The sequence below is a fragment of the Colobus angolensis genome, unplaced genomic scaffold, assembly GCF_000951035.1.
Source record: "Colobus angolensis palliatus isolate OR3802 unplaced genomic scaffold, Cang.pa_1.0 Scaffold684, whole genome shotgun sequence".
NCBI classification, from domain to species: domain Eukaryota; kingdom Metazoa; phylum Chordata; class Mammalia; order Primates; family Cercopithecidae; genus Colobus; species Colobus angolensis.
Window position 1 is genome coordinate 122,875 of NW_012120532.1, and position 18,163 is coordinate 141,037.

General features: G+C 37.4%; 1 protein-coding gene across 2 annotated transcripts in view; it reads left to right on the forward strand.

Moving 5' to 3' along the window:
• The window catches only part of USP6NL (USP6 N-terminal like), a 159,747-nt gene that overhangs the window by 102,531 nt on the left and 39,053 nt on the right, over positions 1-18,163 (forward strand). For both annotated transcript variants that reach the window (XM_011926392.1, XM_011926391.1), the window contains exons 5-6: positions 2,134-2,214; positions 10,647-10,754. In XM_011926392.1, the coding sequence (XP_011781782.1) occupies positions 2,134-2,214; positions 10,647-10,754 (189 nt within the window). The remainder of the gene's footprint in view (positions 1-2,133; positions 2,215-10,646; positions 10,755-18,163) is intronic.

The following is an 18,163-nucleotide window of genomic DNA, read 5'->3' on the forward strand; positions in this document are numbered from 1 at the left end:
TATATTATTTTATTTTATTTTATTTTTTTCCTGTAGGGGAAAGAAAGCATACTTAATGGTCCTTAAATTTTTTTTTTGTATGTGTGTGTTTTGTTCTTGCAGTGTGGGAATGTATAGCATTTAAAGTAATCTGTATATATGATAATCATCAGAATGCAAAAGTGTGCCTTTAAAAAAATGACTACTTCCTAAAGTTATTCATTGATAATTCATGGTCATAGAAATGAAAGATAGCAAGAGACCTACAAGATCTCAGCAGGGTTGTTCCTGGCAAAGTGTATGTTATTATACTCTTGGGTTGGCTTGAACTATTTGGTGTTTTCCTGTTGGTGGAAAAAAGGATTATGCTTTGAAGAAGTCAGGGGAGAAAGTGCAGAAGAACAAAAAATACCAAATGGCAATTTAGATCAATCTTAATTTTTCACAGCTTTGCCTTCTCTAAAGTCACATTTAGCAGAAACATTAATTAGATTTCAGTGCCCCACTGAGTTTTAAAATTAAACATATTTCTGGAACCATCTGCAACATTTTATCACTAATAATATAATGAGGAATATGCTTAGCCTTTTGAAAAATGCGAATTATAAAATAATATCTTTTGCTCATGAGTGCTCATCTTTTGTGAGAAACCCATAAAAAATTGTAAAAAAGAAATAATTTAAGAGTTTTAAGAATATGCCTAAAATTGAAATTCTATAAAAATGTTCTCATTGGTGAGATACTTTTCCTAAATTCAGGATTTTCTTTGGAATTTTCTGCTGCTTTTAGGTCTAAAAATATTAGTGGTGAGGCATATATGCCATCTGCCAGCATAATGCCTGCCTGTTTGAGGCTGGATTGCAGACAGTCAGTAAGGAGCTGCTGCTTCCATCCAGGAATGATGATTGCCTAAACTAGGGCAGAGGACAGGATGGGAGCCAGAGATGTGGTGGCTCGGAGTGTATGTCCTGGAGCCAGGCCGCCTGACTTTGAATCCGTCTTCTACCACTTACTAGAGGGGTGACTTGGGACAAATCCCTTAAGCCCTTTGTGCCTCTGTTTCCTCATTGTAAAATGGTGACGATCATACCTACCTCGTGGGGTGGCAGTGAGCGTGCATCCTTGAGCATAAAATGATTTCCTTTTCTGGGTAGACTTGTATTTCCATTGCTTTTTATTCATATACTTACTACACTCATGGGTCCAGGTACTTAGGAAAAAATATTCCTTCTCCTGGAAGCCAAAGAAGTGAAGAGCGAGCATTTTCCATCTCACTTTCCCCATTCCCCAGCCTTGCCCCTCAATTTCACTTGAGTGGGCACACAAGAGACCTCCCCCAACTTTGGCAGCCTGGTGTCCTGAGGCTTTTGTAAACCGTTTGGAGCTGCTGTCAGCCCCTGCTGTCTCAAAAATACACGCATTCTCACGGCCGCCTAGAACATTCTTTCCCACATTGCATTTGATTAAAAACCCTAATAATCTCTCTGTTCCTCATTTTGGGATCATTTTCTCTGGCATGCCTAGGTGGATTTGACTGCCCCTTCTGCGTGGCCCTTCCTGCCAGTACCAGTGCCTGCTACAACGCAGTGTGTTCCTTGTCCATTGTCCTTAGCACCTGGTCAAATTTCCTTAGGGCAGCAACTAGTACTTAATATTTTTTTAATAGTTTTCCTTTAGCATAAGGCTCGTTACACATTAATCTTTCCATAAATAAATAAACAACCACTTTTGCTTTTAAAAAACTAACTCTCACTAAAAACGTCAATATACTAGAATTCAGTAAAATAAGATAGAGAATTAAATTTCAAAGTTGTGTTTTTGTTCCTTTGTAAAATATTTCAAAACATTAAAAAAAATTTTTTTTGTTTAAATTTGTAGAATACACAATATTTTGGTTACTTTTAAAGTCTTGGAAAATTTAAATAATATCTTTATCTTTTTACCTAGATAGAGCATTTCCTATTAATCTTAACTTTAGCTATGGACTAGTATTGATACAGTTCTGAGATTATCCAACTTTTTAAAAGTTAGATAGGGAATCTGCTAATATAGCATAACTTTTTAGTTCTTTTTTTAGCAGCATTTTCTTTGAAGTGTTTTATAATTTGTAAGTAAAGAAACGAACAATAACAATGAATTTCAATTTTATTTTAGCAAAAGCACCTGGAAATTGAAAGAACTACCAAATGGCTGAAAATGCTGAAAGGATGGGAAAAATACAAGAACACTGAAAAGGTAATTTAAAATAATGTTATTTCCATATGAAACTATATAAACTCAATGTGGATTTTCCTAGTAGAAGTTCTTCTTTAATTATAAGAGTATTACATTCATATTTGGTTTTGAAATTTTGGTTTAATTTAGCCGTATGCCTCAAATTAGGAGTTTTTATATTGTAAGTAACATAATACCCAATTCAAATTGGTTTCAACATTTGAGAGTGTGTGTTGGATGGTTCAGAGGTGGGATGGGTTTCAGGAGTGATTTAATTCAGCTGCTTATTGAAGTTGCCTGTGCCATAATTTCTTCCATCTCTTCTCTGCCTTCTGCACTGTCAGCTCCATCTTGAGGTTGGCTTCCCTTTGAGGTCAGAATCACTGGAGCAGTTCCAGGCTTTATATCCACAGGTCATACTGCTCAGAAAGAGAGAGGGTTAGCCTCTGGAAGCATTCCCTCAAGTAGAAGCAATCTTCTTTTTCAAAAGCTTCTAGCAAACCTCCCTTTTAATCTTTCTGCCTTGCATTGAGTTTGTGCTAAGTTAATTAGAGAAAATTACTGACATATATTAATATCACCAGGCGTCTCATCAGAGAAGTCTTTAAACAGTGGGAAGATGTCAAGCTCCTGGTGGTGGAAGTTTTCCAAAGCTGTAAGTTTTATTTGAAAGGTCAGATATCATCAGTGGCAGTAAATACTCTTATCAGTTATCTTCCTTCAAGTGACAGGCTCATTTAAGATATTTTTGAGAAAATGCCTGCCAAATACCCAATGCTGAGTGACAGTTGCTTAGTTATTCTTTCAAGTAATAACAGTGTTTTGTGAAAATGTTCATGATTCAAACAATTTCATTGTAAGCGCTTTTTCTTGAGACAATCATTGCACTTGCATAACTTTTTAGTTCTTTTTTTAGCAGCATTTTCTTTGAAGTGTTTTATAATTTGTAAGTAAAGAAACGAACAATAACAATGAATTTCAATTTTACTCTGTGTTGTGCAGCACAGAGCTCCGTATGTACCTCCCGTGTCATCACGCCTCGTTATGTTAATGAGACCTCTATCAAAGGTTGATATTTAATCAAGTTAACACTTTTTACTGCATCATCGAGGGCATTCTTAATTTAAACTGACTTTTTAAAACATGGAGTGAGGAATCACTGATTCTATAGTACAGCATTACTGCTGCCTTCATTTGTGCCAAGAGCTGGCAGTTTTTACCACCATAGCTTTTCTATGATCAGTGCAAAAGTTTCACCATAGCTTTTTTAAGATCAGTGCGAAAGCCAGCGCTGTAAAAAGAAATAGTTTTATTATGAAAATCGTTTTTATTTCATGGGCTATATTTTAACACTGACATCTAAGCCTCAGTTTCCTCATCTGCAGAATGGAGATAATAGTGTCCCATTTCAAAGGGACAAAAAGATTTCATGATTTAATGCATGTAAAGCACTTAGCATTATACCTTACATAGAATAAGCATTCAGTAAATGTTAACTACCCCTATTAATTTCTCGAAGGAAGGGCTGAACAATAAAAAACATTTTAAAGGAAAAAAAGAAATCTTACTTAGTCCTGCCAGCAAAACACAACTGAGTTAACTGTTGGGATTTCTGTCCATTTCCTCACACTTTTTTCAATGTAATCCTTTCTTTTCCCTTTTTGTATAGGTACAAATTATCTTATGTCAACATTTGCCAATAAGAATTCCAAGGAGCGTGAGTTTCTTGGGTTCTGCTAGTTCAACAGAAGCAGTAGTATAGCCTGATGGTGAAGAGGCAGATTCTAGAGGCAGACTATCACGGGTCAAACCCCAGCTCTGCTACTTCGTAGCCACGTGACATTGGGAAAGGCATTTAACTTTTTTCTGCTGTGCTACCTACCCCATTAGGCTTGTTGTGAGGATTAAATAAATTAGTTTATGGAGAGCATAGAATAGTGCTAGGCACTTAGTATGCAGTCAGTATGTGTTGCTTATTATTAAATGAGGAAAGGGCTCTCTGGTTAAATAAAGTTGGGAAAACCTGAGCTAAACAAAATTAAGCGAGATTTCTTTCTTTACTGTAGGATTATTTGGTCTTTAATATGAGGTATGAATTTTTAAGAGGGATCTTAAATCACATGAAACTTAACCATGGGAATCTTTTTGACATGGGTATCTTACAGAGCTAATGAACCTTTTCTTTTTGAGCATACTAAATATCTTTAGTCAGGCTCTTATATTACTTTATTTTCGTCAGGAGTGAGTTCATTTGGGGTTGTTGATTTTATTAACTGGCTGTTATTAGCATAAGGTTTGAACTCAGGATGTTTCTAAGGACTGGGTTCAAAGTAGAATATTAGTTACAACATCTGTTCTCTTGTTTAATATTTTGCAGTCTCACATTGGCCTACATTTGACAACTATTTTACATCTTTGTGGAAAGATTGCTCAAGTGGTAATTACAGGGTAGATTTCAATGCATTGCACCTATCCTTTAATCTCACATCCATTCTAATAAAATATTTGTAGAATTATATGACTTTATGTTCTTCTCTGGTATACATATGCCTATGAAAGTATGTAAGCCTCTCTAAAAATGAGCAATTCTACTGGGCTATTATTCTGACAGCAACTCTGGCTAATGCAGTTCCCATTAAGAGAGATTTTAGCAGTGCCATTTCTTTGAAGTATAATTTTGAAGCACTCTCCCATAACTATAATGCTAGAATCATTTGATGATATATATGGCCCAATTTAGTGTGAAACAGAATGCACCTTCTAAAAGAATTACTGCTTTCAATTCACACCTGGTTTTAAATTGCATTCAAGTAAAAAAGCTAGCATTTTTTTTCTTGTCTTTCAAGGAGAAGTGTGTTTTCTCTCCACAGATTACTTACTTATATAGTAGTAATACAGAGAAATTCTAAAAACATTTGAAATAAAAATATAGCTCTGGTAGGGAATATTTGGATTTTTAGAACCCAGCTTTAATGAAAAAAAAAAAAAAATTCCATTAAGGTTGTTTATGTTGCCTCTGTTCTCACAGTGACTGGCTCCCTATGTACAGTAGTATTGTATTGTTAATTTTTTGTTTGTTTGTTTGTTTGTTTTTGAGAGACAGGGTCTCTGTTGCCCAGGCTGGGGTGCAGTTGCGCAATTACAGTTCTCTGCAGCCTGCAGCTCCTGGGCTTAAGTGATTGTCCTACCTCAGCCTCCCAAGTAGCTGGGACCATAGGCAAGCACCACCATGCCTGCTAATTGAAAAAAAAAAATGTTTTTTGTTTGTTTGTTTTGTGGAGACAGAGTCTTGCTATGTTGCTCAAGCTGGTCTCAAATTCCTGGCGTCAAATGATTATCCTGCCTCAGCCTCCAAAAGCATTGGAATTACAGGAAGGAGCCACTGTGCCCAGCCTGTATTTTAAAAATACAGTCTATGAAGTGAAGTTATCTCTGTTAAGTGGAGACCATTATGATTTAACTGGTCATGATATACTTGAAATGGAGGCATATTGCTTAGAAATAAATTTCTTAAGGTTACACAGCTTGTTAGCAACAAGCAAAAGAATGTCCAGACTGTACCATCTTTTATGCCAGATTTCCCTTTTGGTGTCTGTCAGGGAAGTAGAATGTAGTTAACACAGTAGGGCCTTGTGGATGGTTTAAAACTTTTTTAGATGCAGATTTGGGAGACTTGTTGCTGTTTGAAGGCAGAAACAAAGGAGCCAGTGGAGCAGGGATGATGAGAGAAAATGGAGAGGCAGTAAAAAGCATAAGCAGCTCGAGTGAGCCTCTGTTTCATGGCGCACACTCGCACAAAACTCAGCCAGACTTGCTGGGCTGAAAAGTTTACTCACTGGCAGTCATAATGATGTGGATTGCACACTTGTCACTGAATCACCAAGGTTTAGAAATAGGTACTGAAAACATTAGTCATTTGTTGGAATTTTTTTTTAAGTTGATAGATTTTTAAATGTTTCTGGGAGACTACTGTAGACTTTTTAAAGATTTTATGTATCATATCTATGAAATAAATTTGTAGAAGAATCTTAAAAGTAATACTTTTCAAATTGGAATACTGAAATGTTGTTACAATTCAATATGTAGAAGTTCTTTATCATGGTTGTTAAGAGTATGGATTCTGAAGTCAGACTCAGACTGAATTTGAGTCCTTGTGACGCAGTTTCTTTTGAGCTAGTTACCTAACCTTTCTATGTCTTAATTTTTTCATTTGTGAAATGGATATGTAAATAATAGTACCTACCTCTTTAGGGATTCAGTAATATTACAATCAATAAATTAATTTAGAAACACATAGCATAGTGTCAGCTGATACTAAATAAAGTATTCTTTAACTATTGTTATTATTCCTGTTGGACTCATCATTATCCACATCCCTGCTCCCACCCCCACTTTTCCCTTCCTGGCACATTCTTACTCAGTTTTGAGTTTATTGTCATTTTCTCTAAAGGAAATCCTTTCCACCTCTCACAGGATTAGTTCCTCCTTTCTTCTGTTATCTTTAAGATAGGCTCAGGATGACAGTGCCTGTGTTGGACCCATAAGAAGTGATCATCACAGCAGATTCATGGTGCTCACCCCAGCAACTTTGTCCCTAACCTTTTTCTAGTTCTCTCTTAGAATTGTATGTATCCTTTTGTAGAAGGGCTAGCCACTCCCTGATAGCTTCTCTCACAGATCCAGACAGTGTGATGCCCACCATTCTTCTTTGAACACCCTGGCTCACTGGGGAGTCTGTCTCTACCACCACCTCCCCCGTCAGCACTGTTAGCAGTCCATGCATGTGACTGTATTTTATGATAAAAGATTCTCTGTTTAAGTTAAATTATCAGCTTATGTATTTCTCTTCCCACTACACTGTGAGCTCCACAGATCTTTTTCATGTTTGTAGCCACAGGACCTTGTAAGCGTTGGCCACAAAGCAGGCATTCATTATAAGTTTCATTTTAGAATGAATGAATGACGTTCGTTTATGAGTTGAGGACAACCAGCTATCACTTTTTACTGATAAATGCTGCCACTTTAATAAAGCAGTAATTTTTAGAAGACAGTGTGATTTGGCAGAAAGTCCCCGAATTTGTAATAAGATGGAACTTTTTGACCTAGGGCAGATACTTTTCTTCTATATCTTGTTTTACTTCCATTGTAAGTGGAACCCGTGCACTGAACCTACATTATGGGGCTGATGTGGAGAAGATGAAATGCCGCTCTGTAGTTGAAGGATTATCAACAACTGTAAACTGGACTACTGTTCTGAGGAATAAGCAGATTTCATCCAAACTATTGTGTTTGGATGTAATTCCTACTTTGTTTTATAAAGTTTCTAAAACTTCTATGACAGTTGAAAATTTGTGAAGAAAGATGTGTAACTGTAATAAGTTAGTAATAGTACAAGTATTTGAAAAACAATCAGCATAATTAGAAAATTTTTATTTTAGGGTCTTATAATTTCTTTTTCTGCTATATGTGATTTTGTGTACATATTTTGTTTTGTCACCTCCTACTGCTTGGATTCCAAAGACATCCTTTTTATATTCCTTTTAAGTTTTTGGTGTAATTATATTATCATTATTTTAGTGCTTTCTGCTCTTGGGCTTTCTTAACACTTTCCTGTTCACTATTCCATGTATTTCAGTAAGTCCAGTGGGGCAAAACCATGTACCATGTACACAGGGAGATGATCTTTGTTCCATGTGCCATGGACATTGGGAGATGGTCCTTGTTTTTTTATGAACTGTAAAATCAGTCATCTTTTATAACATCTTATGCTTACTTTTGGGCAAGTTATTTAACCTCTTTGTGATTCACTTTCTCCATCAGTAAAATTGAGTTGTTGGTATAATTAAAGTTATAGAATTGTTGGTATAATTAAATGAGGTAAATATCCATAAATAGCTTAAAGGGAAGGGATAAAATAAAAGTTTAACTAGTTAAATAGTTTCTTATTTAAATGGTTGTTAAATAGTTTCTAATAGTTGTTAAATAGTTTCTTAAAATAGTTTCTTGTGCATGGCAAATGCCCAGTAGAAGTTTGGGTTAATTGTTGCCATGGGTGATAATAATGACACTGTATCAGTGTTTTTTTCTTAGCCTTTCCCATATGTGCCTGATTTTTAATTTTAGCTCTGTACTAGTATAGGGATCATTAATTTTTTATTTCTACCCCCAAATTTCCTACTTTTTAATGTAATCACATCTATTTGATGGAGTTTTTTTCCTAAATCTAGATTTAACTTTAGGATAAATGGTGGACAGTAACTTAGGTGCAATTATTGAGTACAGAATTGAGCAATAGCAACAGAATAATGTCTGAAGGCTTTTCAAGTAATATAGCTTAAGAAGTGTCAGAGCTCTTATGTTACTCATTAAAAATGTCATTTTACTTGTTCGGTCATATTACGCTTTCCTATTAAAATTTTACTTTTAGCATTTGCAGTGATTTCTACACTTTCTGATACTCAAATCAGTTGCCTGTGGTATGACATCTTTACTCTAGAAATTTAGAAGATAATTTGAAGTGACTTTTTGTGGATGATGTTACTTTAAAATCACAGTTTACTATAATTGTGAAGTGGTATAGATCATGAACTTCCTTTGGGAAAACAAGTCTTAAATTCACTTGTTTTTAACCACACTCAGTTTGCAATTAATGGTTGTAAATGTCGAGCACGTGGCAGATGTTGCGAGTCTAGTTTTATCATCAGCATGAAGCCTTCCTGTACATACTCCTCCAGTTAAAGTGATCGCTTGGGATTAAAATTTATATGACTGTAGTCACTATCAGCTGAAATTTCAAATTTGAAGCATACTGTATTTATAACAAAAGAACAAAACAAATTTATAAGTCCTTATTTGAATCAACTTTACAGTATTCACTGTTTTTTAATAAAAGTTGTTCGACTTTGTCACTCACCTTCAACCACGTGATTGAAGTTTCTTTTTTTTTTTTTTTTTGAGACGGAGTCTCGCTCTGTTGCCCAGGCTGGAGTGCTGTGGCCCGATCTCAGCTCACTGCAAGCTCCGCCTCCCGGGTTCATGCCATTCTCCTGCCTCAGCCTCCCGGGTAGCTGGGACTACAGGCGACGCCACCTTGCCCGGCTAGTGTTTTTTTGTAGTTTTTAGTAGAGACGGGGTTTCACCGTGTTAGCCAGGATAGTCTCGATCTCCTGACCTCATGATCCGCCCGTCTCGGCCTCCCAAAGTGCTGGGATTACAGGCTTGAGCCACCGCGCCCGGCCGATTGAAGTTTCTTAAAGCTGCCTTATGACTTAGTCACTAAAGCTTTAGTTTAAAAAAATCTAAGTAGTGTAATAGAAGTTAAAGCCTTGTGTACTGGTTATTGTAGCTCTTCAATATTTCAGTTACTAGAACTGGCATCTTATTTTCTGAGCCATAACATTCAACTATGTTATGGTGATAATAAGAGTACCAATTCTTACCTGAAGGGCTTCTGCTGTAATTTATTTAATTACTTCCCTGTTTGGACATCTATTTTTAAGTTTCAAAGTGTTATGCACAACATTGTGATGACCGTAATAGGTTTTATGTTATTCTGAGTAATTAGACTTGAGGAAAAAATTAATTACAAGAAGACGGAGAGGTATATTGAACTTAAGATTCTTAGGGCAATAGCAGTACACTTTCAAGGATGGAGGGAGTTGATGATACTGTTGTTTTATGCCTAATTTCATTCAAAAGTGATGTCTTTATGGAGATTAATCATTTTTGTCTTATCAGATAGCATCAGTGTCATTTAAGAAAAAGAAAAAGGTTTTCCTGAAGAAATAGCAAGAACTGAAAAGAGGAGAGAAAAGAAGGAGAAAGGGCAGCCGGTGGTGGGGTGTGTGTGTGGGGGGGAGTGGATGAGAGTGTCTGAGAGAGAGAGAGAACACTGAAGATTGCCGATAGGATTAACTGAGGTTTCAGATAGATGAGGAGAAGCTTGGTATCTTCTAGAGAGACCAGTGAGAAGGTGGTAGGAAAGAGATTAGGAGTTAGACAGCACTCTACATTCCATGAAGACATTTTGGGGACAAGGCAACCCTTTTGCTGTTTGGAGCATCTTTTAGGTGTGTGGGATAAAAGGAAGAAAGTGTGTAAGAAGTTAATTATACCATCAGGGAATGTGTAAATCAGATGTTCACACCTTTAAAAAGAGCACTGACTACTTTCGTGCCACTTAAGGGACACTTCCGTAATGGCCTGAACATGCTCATGCGTTGGGCATCCTTAACAATTTCTTGTTATACTCTCTCCTTCTTTGTCTGTGTCTCCCTGTTAGAATCTTAAAAATAGAGATGACAGTATCTCAGTGTGCCATGTTGAAATGTATTAATTAATTGCCATAGATGCTTTGGAAGTACAATGTTAACAAATATTAGCAAGATTGACTATAGAGACTAGTCTAAGTTTTTGTCAGTTTGTAACCTTCAATTTCTTTTTCTTTTAATAAGTTTCATAGGCGAATTTACAAAGGAATACCACTCCAGCTCAGAGGTGAAGTCTGGGCCCTCCTTCTTGAGATCCCTAAAATGAAAGAAGAAACAAGGGACCTGTATAGTGTGAGTAGCTAAAGCTAACTTGTTATTTTGAAATTAAAAAGTAAAATCCATTTCTTTTAGCATTCAAGGTGACATGAGATATTCATATGATCACTTAAAATTATATTAAAATTAAATTGCATTGGAGGTTTTGGAGGTCTATTTGTTTTCTGGATTGCAGAATACTTCTTAAATTTTAAATAGATACTTCAGTAAAAATGTTATTGTTTGTATCAATAAGTATCAAGTGCTTTTCAAATACATAAATCAATTAAAGTAATTAAATGATCAACATTGGGACATGATTGCATGGAAAATGGACTAACACCTGATTATAGCTGCTTGTTTGCCACATGGTGTTAATGAAGTGACTTGCGGCATCACTTTGAGAGTTCGTGGGAAACAGCAGCAGAGTTCAGTTTAACCAACACCTGCTGTGTACGATTCTTTTCTTCTAGCATGAAAAAAAGATGACTTTGCCCCAAGATTATTAGGGTATCTCTAGGTTTTATTATTGATTAATAAAAAGTTAAACTTTTGAGTGAGTAATAATTTTTTTCTTAAATTAGGTAATGCATTAAATGTTATCTCCTTGTCATCTCGCAGCTGTACCCTTTCTGAACCTAAATTTTCTGTTAACCTTTGAAAGGAGTAAGAGATTTACATCTAAGAACCTTAGACCCATAGATTTTGAAATATGTTCCTTAGAAAATATGTACAAAAAATTAATATGGAATAAATGGGAAAAAATAAAAATTGCTATCTTTTGGGGAGGGTCAACACTTTTTTTTTTCTTCAACTTTTATTTTAAGTTCAGGGGTACACCTGTGCGAGACTTGCAGATTTGTTACATGGGTAAATGTGTGCCGTGGTGGTTTGCTGCATAGATCATCCCATCGCCTAGGTATTAAGCCTTAGCACCCATTGGCTATTCTTCCTGATGCTCTTCCCTCCCACCACCACCCCTTGCTGACAGGCCCCACTGTGTTTTGTTCCTCCTCATGTGCCCGTGTAGTCTCATCATTCAGCTCCCATTTATAAGCGAGAACATGTAGTATCTGGTTTTCTGTTCTTGTGTTGGTTTGCTGAGGATAATGGCTTCCAACTCCATCCATGTCCTGGCAAAGGACATGATCTTGTTCCTTTTTATGGCTGCGTAGTATTCCGTGATGTCTATGTACCACATTTTCTTTATTCAGTCTATCTGTCTATCATTGATGGGCATTTAGGTTGATTCCATGTCTTTGCTATTGTAAATAGTGAATGTATGCGTGCATGTATCTTTATAACAGAATGATTTATATTCCTGTGGGTATGTATCCAGTAATGAGATTGCTGAGTCAAATGATATTTCTGCCCCTAGGTCTTTGAGGAATCGTCACACTGTCTCCACAATGGGCGAACTAATTTATGCTCCCACCAACAGCGTTAAAGCATTCCTTTTTTTTCTGCAACCTTGCCAGTGTCTGTTGTTTTTTGACTTTTGAATAATCGCCATCAAAGATGGTATCTTGTGGTTTTGATTTGCATTTCTCTAATCAGTGTTGTTGAGTTTTGTTTCATATGTTTGTTGGCCTCATGTATGTCTTCCTTTGAGAAGCATCTGTTCATGTCTTTGCCCTCTTTTTTAATGGTATTTTTTTTTCTTGTAAATTTGTTTAAGTTCCCTGTAGACTTTGGATATTAGACTTGTCAGATGGATAGATTGCAAAAATTGTCTCCCATTCTGTAGGCTGTCTGTTCACTCTGATGATAGTTTCTTTTGCTGTGCAGAAGTGCTTTAGTTTAATTAGATCCCATTTGACAATTTTTGCTTTTGTTGCAATTGCTTTTAGTGTTTTCGTCATGAAAACTTTGCCTGTGCCTATGTCCTGAAAGGTATTGCCTAGATTTTCTTCTAGAGTTTTTATAGTTTTGGGTTTTACATTTAAGTCTTTAATCCATCTTGAGTTAATTTTTGTATATAGTATAAGGAAGGGGATCCAGTTTCAGTTTTCTGCACATGGCTAGCCAATTAATCCCAGCACCATTTGTTAAATAGGGAGTCCTTTCCCCATTGCTTGTTTTTGTCAAGTTTGTCAAAGATCAGATGGTTGTAGGTGTGTGGTCTTATATTTGAGTTCTCTGTTCTGTTCCATTGGTCTGTGTGTCTGTTCTTATACCAGTACCATGCTGTTTTGGTTATTGTAGCCTTGTAGTAAAGTTTGAAGTCGGGTAGTGTGATGCCTCCAGCTTTGTTCTTTTTCCTTAGGATTGTCTTGACTTTTCGGGCTTTTTTGTTATTGTTCCATATGAATTAAAATATATATCTTTTAATTCTATTAAGAATATCAGTGGTAGTTTAATAGGAATAGCACTGAATCTATAAATTACTCTAGGCAGTATGGCCATTTTCACGTTATTAATTCTTCTTATCCATGAGCATGGAATGTTTCTCCTTTTGTTTGTTCCTCTCTGATTTCTTTGAGCAGTGGTTTGTAGTTCTCCTTGAAGAGGTCCTTAACTTGCTTGTTAACTGTATTCCTAGGTATTTTACTCTTTTTGTAGCAATTGTGAATGGGAATTCATTCATGATTTGGGCTCTCTGCTTGCCTGTTGTTGGGATATAGGAGTGCTAGTGGTTTTTGCGCACTGATTTTTATATCCTGAGACTTTGCTGAAGTTGCTTATCATCTAAAGAAGCTTGTGGGGGATCTCAAGTTAACAACTTAACATCTCAACTAAAAGAACTAGAGAATCAAGAGCAAACAAACCCCAAAGCTAGCAGAAGACAAGAAATAACCAAGATCAGAGCTGAACTGAACAAGACAGAGAAATGTAAAACTCTTCAAAAAATCAATGAATCCAGGAGCTGGTTTGTTGAAAAAATTAATAAAATAGACCACTAGCTAGACTAATAAAGAAGAAAAGAGAGAAGAATCAAATACAATCAGAAATGATAAGGAAGATATCACCACTGACCCCACAGAAATACAACCAACCACCAGAGAATGTGCACATAAACTAGAAGATCTAGAAGAAATGGATATATCCTTGGACACGTACATCCTCCCAAGACTGAACCAGGAAGAAATTGAATCTCTGAATAGGCAAATAATGAGTTCTGAAATTGAGATAGTAATAACTAGCCTACGAACCAATAAAAGCCCAGGACCAGACGGATGCACAGCTGAATTCTACCAGAGGTACAAAGAAGAGCTGATACCATTTCTACTAAAACTATTCTAAAAAATGAAAAAGGAGGGATTCCTCCTTGACTTATTCTATGAGGCCAGCATCATCCAATACCAAAACCTGGCATCGATACAACCAACAAAGAAAACTTCAGGCCAATATCCTTGATCAATGCAAAAACTCTCAATGAAGTACTGGCAAACTGAATCCAGCAGCACATCCAAAAGCTTAGTTACCACAGTCCAGTTGGCTTCATCCTCGGGATGCAAGATTGGTTCATCATACATACATGGATCAATAAATGTGATTCATCACATAAACAGAACTAAAGACAAAAATCACTTGATTATCTCAATAGATGCAGAAAAGGCCTTTGATAAAATTCAGCATCCCTTGAGGTGGGCGGATCACCTGAGCTCAGGAGTTCAAGACCAGCCTGGGCAACATGACAAAATCTCATCTCTACAAAAAAAAAAGGAAAAATTAGCTGGGCGTGGTGGCATGCACCTGTGGTCCCAGCTGTTCGGGAGGCTGAGGTGGGAGGATCACTTGAGCCCAGGAGATCAGGGCTGCAGTGAGCCAAGATCGCGCCGCTGAACTCCAGCCTGGGGGACAAAGCGAGACCCTGTCTCAAAAAGAAAAGAAAAACTTAAAACAAAGATAGTGCATTCCTCTGCTTCCTTTCTGGGGACACCCTTCTCTATAATGGACTAGTTTTCAATAAGTTATCTCCTTTTTTTTTTTTTTTTTTAAGGAGTTTGGCTTTTGTTGCCCAGGCTGGAGCACAATGGCGCGATCTCGGCTCACTGCAACCTCCGCCTCCCAGGTTCGGGCAGTTCTCCTGCCTCGGCCTCCTGGGTAGCTGGGACTACGGGCACCCGCCACCACGCCCGGCTAATGTTTTTATATTTTTAGTAGAGACGGAATTTCACCACATTGGCCAGGCTTGTCTCGAACTCCTGACCTCAGGTGATCCACTCACCTCGTGCTCCCAAAGTGCTGGGATTACAGGCGTGGTGGCTCACGCCTGTGATCGGGACCCCTTTTTCTGGTAACGCAAGTATTTTATTAAACTTACATATATTTGAAAAAATAAAAAATAAAAAATAAAATTCAGCATCCCTTCATGTTAAAAAACTCTCAATAAACTCGGCATTAAAGGAACATACCTCAAAATATATGACAAACCCACAGCCGATATCATACTGAATGGGCAAAAGCTGGAAGCATTCCCCTTGAAAACTGGCACAAGACAAGGATGTTCTGGAACATCCTCTGAAAGTTCTGACCAGGGCAATCAGGCAAGAGAAAGAAATCAAGGATATTCAAGTAGGAAGAGAGGAAGTTAAATTACTTTTGTTTGCAGATAACATGATCCTATATCCAGAAATAAAAATTATTTATGGTTTAAACCTAAAGCCTATTCTAAAAGGTGCTTTGGTGCTCTTTTGATTGTTTTTTCATATATATATATATGTATAATATATATATAATTGTGTGTGTGTGTATGTGTATGCATTCAGGTAAAATTTCATCCAGATGACAAGGAAACCTACTGGCTAATTTAAAGAGTTAATTCATTTTAAATTTAGCCATTCAGACCCTACACAGAGTTTGTATTTCAGGATTTTAGCGTTCCAAATTATTTTAGACTGTTGATTAGCTATTTGCTCTTAGTGTCATAGTTTTACAGTGTTCAAAATGATGTCTGAGAGAACATAATATGAAATATAACCCCAGCACCTACTACAGTGTGTCTAGCATATGGTAGGTGCTCTGTTAGTATTTGTTTAAATAATGAAAGTAGAAAATGAAAGAAAAAGCAATTTACATGTTGTATTCATTTCCTAGGGCTGCTGTAACCAAGTACCACAAACTAAGTGGCTTAAAACAACAGAACTGTCTCTCTCACAGTTTTCAAGGACAGAAGTCCAAAATTAAGGTGTCCGCAGGACAACACTTTCTCTCAGGGCTCTAAGGAGGCATCCTTCCTGGCTTCTTCCAGCCTGCGTGGTAGCCTGCCATGCTTAGTGCATCTTGGCATCACTCCGTCCCTGTCTTCCTTATCACCTGGCCGGCCTCCCTTCTATGAATGTGTGTCTGTCTTTCCTGATAGGGACAATAGTTACTGCATGTATCCACCCTTATCCAGGATGACCTCATCTTAACTTGATTACCCCAGCAGAGGCCCTATTTCCAGATGAGGTCACATTCACAGGTTCTTGGTGGACATGAGTTTTGGAGGGATACTATTCAACCCAGCTTGTCTGCTAATAGGACTCTAGTTTTCATGTTATATTTTAGACTTTTTCTATGTAGAGTAAAATTATCAGATGGCCAGTTAATACAGGAGAACCATTTAGTAAAAACTGACAGCAACTACAACAAAAGAATGACTTGCCTGCCAGTGCCTTCAAGCCTGTAATTTTCAACACTCATCAATATTATTTTTACTATTTGAGTTTCCCCCAGCATCATTATTTAGCCAACTTTTTTTTCCTTTCTCATCCACTCTTTCTCTCTCTCTCCACACATCCTCCATGAACTGGAACTTCAGTAGGAATAAAACTACGACCTTCTCTTAATCTGCCAAGCCTTTTCTCAGATGGGTGAAATTATCTGGACCCAGCATATTATGAGCATTCAGTCCTTCAAGTTCCCCGGTGGCCTGTTTGTCCTTTCTTGTCCCCATAAAGCTCTGTGGGTGGTATTGAAGAACGTTTGAAGATGAATAGGTACAGTGGCAAGAATCTTTTCTTATAGGAAGGAGGAGTCGTGGTTGCATAGAAATATTTAATAATAGTCTGTGATAAATACTGTAAAAGTAGGAGTGGAAAAGAAGGTAAAAAAAGAAATCACCTTTATGATCCAGGAAGAAGACTTCATGGAGTAGGAGGTGTCTTGGTGGGGCTTTGTTTCCCACAGGCAGGAAGAAGATTAGTGAGTTTCAAAGCACATTACAAAGACCTTCCCTGATCTCCTCCCTCCAACTTGGATCTGATTAGTTTTAACTTGAAGCTTCGTGTTGCCGTATTTTAAAAATAAAGTACCTACTTTACCATGAGGAGAGCTGACATTGTTTGAGTACTTTTATGTCTAAGTGCTCTATGGGAATTACCTCATTTAATTCCTACAACAATGCCAAGATGCAGATTTTGTCATTATTATTGTATTTATCTTACACATGAGGAAACTGAGCTTAGCAAGGCTAAGTGACTTTTCACCCCAGGGTTAGCAAGTGGCAGGGGTAGGATTTATGATCCAAGTTGTCTTGGCTGCTCTCATCTAATATGTTTTTCTCTTCTTTTATCTCATTTTTATTTTTCTCTCTTGCATTTAGCAGTGTAACTTACAGGTGGTATAGGATCAGACCATAGTGGAAAACAGCCTCATCCACAGCCTTAGTGTGGCTCAGTAATCTCGTAGACCAAACTCACAATGATAATGCTATTTTTTTTTTTTTTTTGATACGGAGTGTCACTCTGTTGCCGAGGCTGGAGTGCAGTGGTGTGATCTCGGCTCACTGCAACCTCCACCTCCTGGGTTCAAGCAGTTCTCTGCTTCAACCTACTGAGTAGCTGGGATTACAGGTGCCCACCACCATGCTCTGCTAATTTTTGTATTTTTAGTAGAGATGGGGTTTCACCATGCTGACCAGGCTAGTCTTGAACTCCCTGACCTCATGATCCACCCGCCTTGGCCTCCCAAAGTGCTGGGATTACAGGCGTGAGCCACCGTGCCTGGCCAATAATGCTAATTTTTTATCTAAATGCTTTCCACTGTACTTCTGCCCTCAGGTTTATGGGTTCATTTGATCTCAATTTTTAAAATAAAATTTTATTTTTATATTACTGTGACACTCATAGATCTCAACCCACCTAATCTCAGAGGTAACTAGAAACTGTTTACCTCTTTTCATTCAGGAGTAAAAAAATATGTTTGATTCCTGCATTCCATGCATTAGCTTATTTCTGACCTGTTATTTTGTACATACTTACCCGGGCTTTTCTTTCATCACGAGGCCTTTTTTTATGATAGATTTTCTTGTCCTCTGGAGGAACTGATATTATAGATGCGTTTGCATCTTTTCTGCCTTCCTGTTAACTTTTTATTTTTTTTTTTTTTGAGACGGAGTCTCGCTCTGTTGCCCGGGCTGGAGTGCAGTGGCCGGATCTCAGCTCACTGCAAGCTCCGCCTCCCGGGTTGACGCCATTCTCCTGCCTCAGCCTCCCGAGTAGCTGGGACTACAGGCGCCC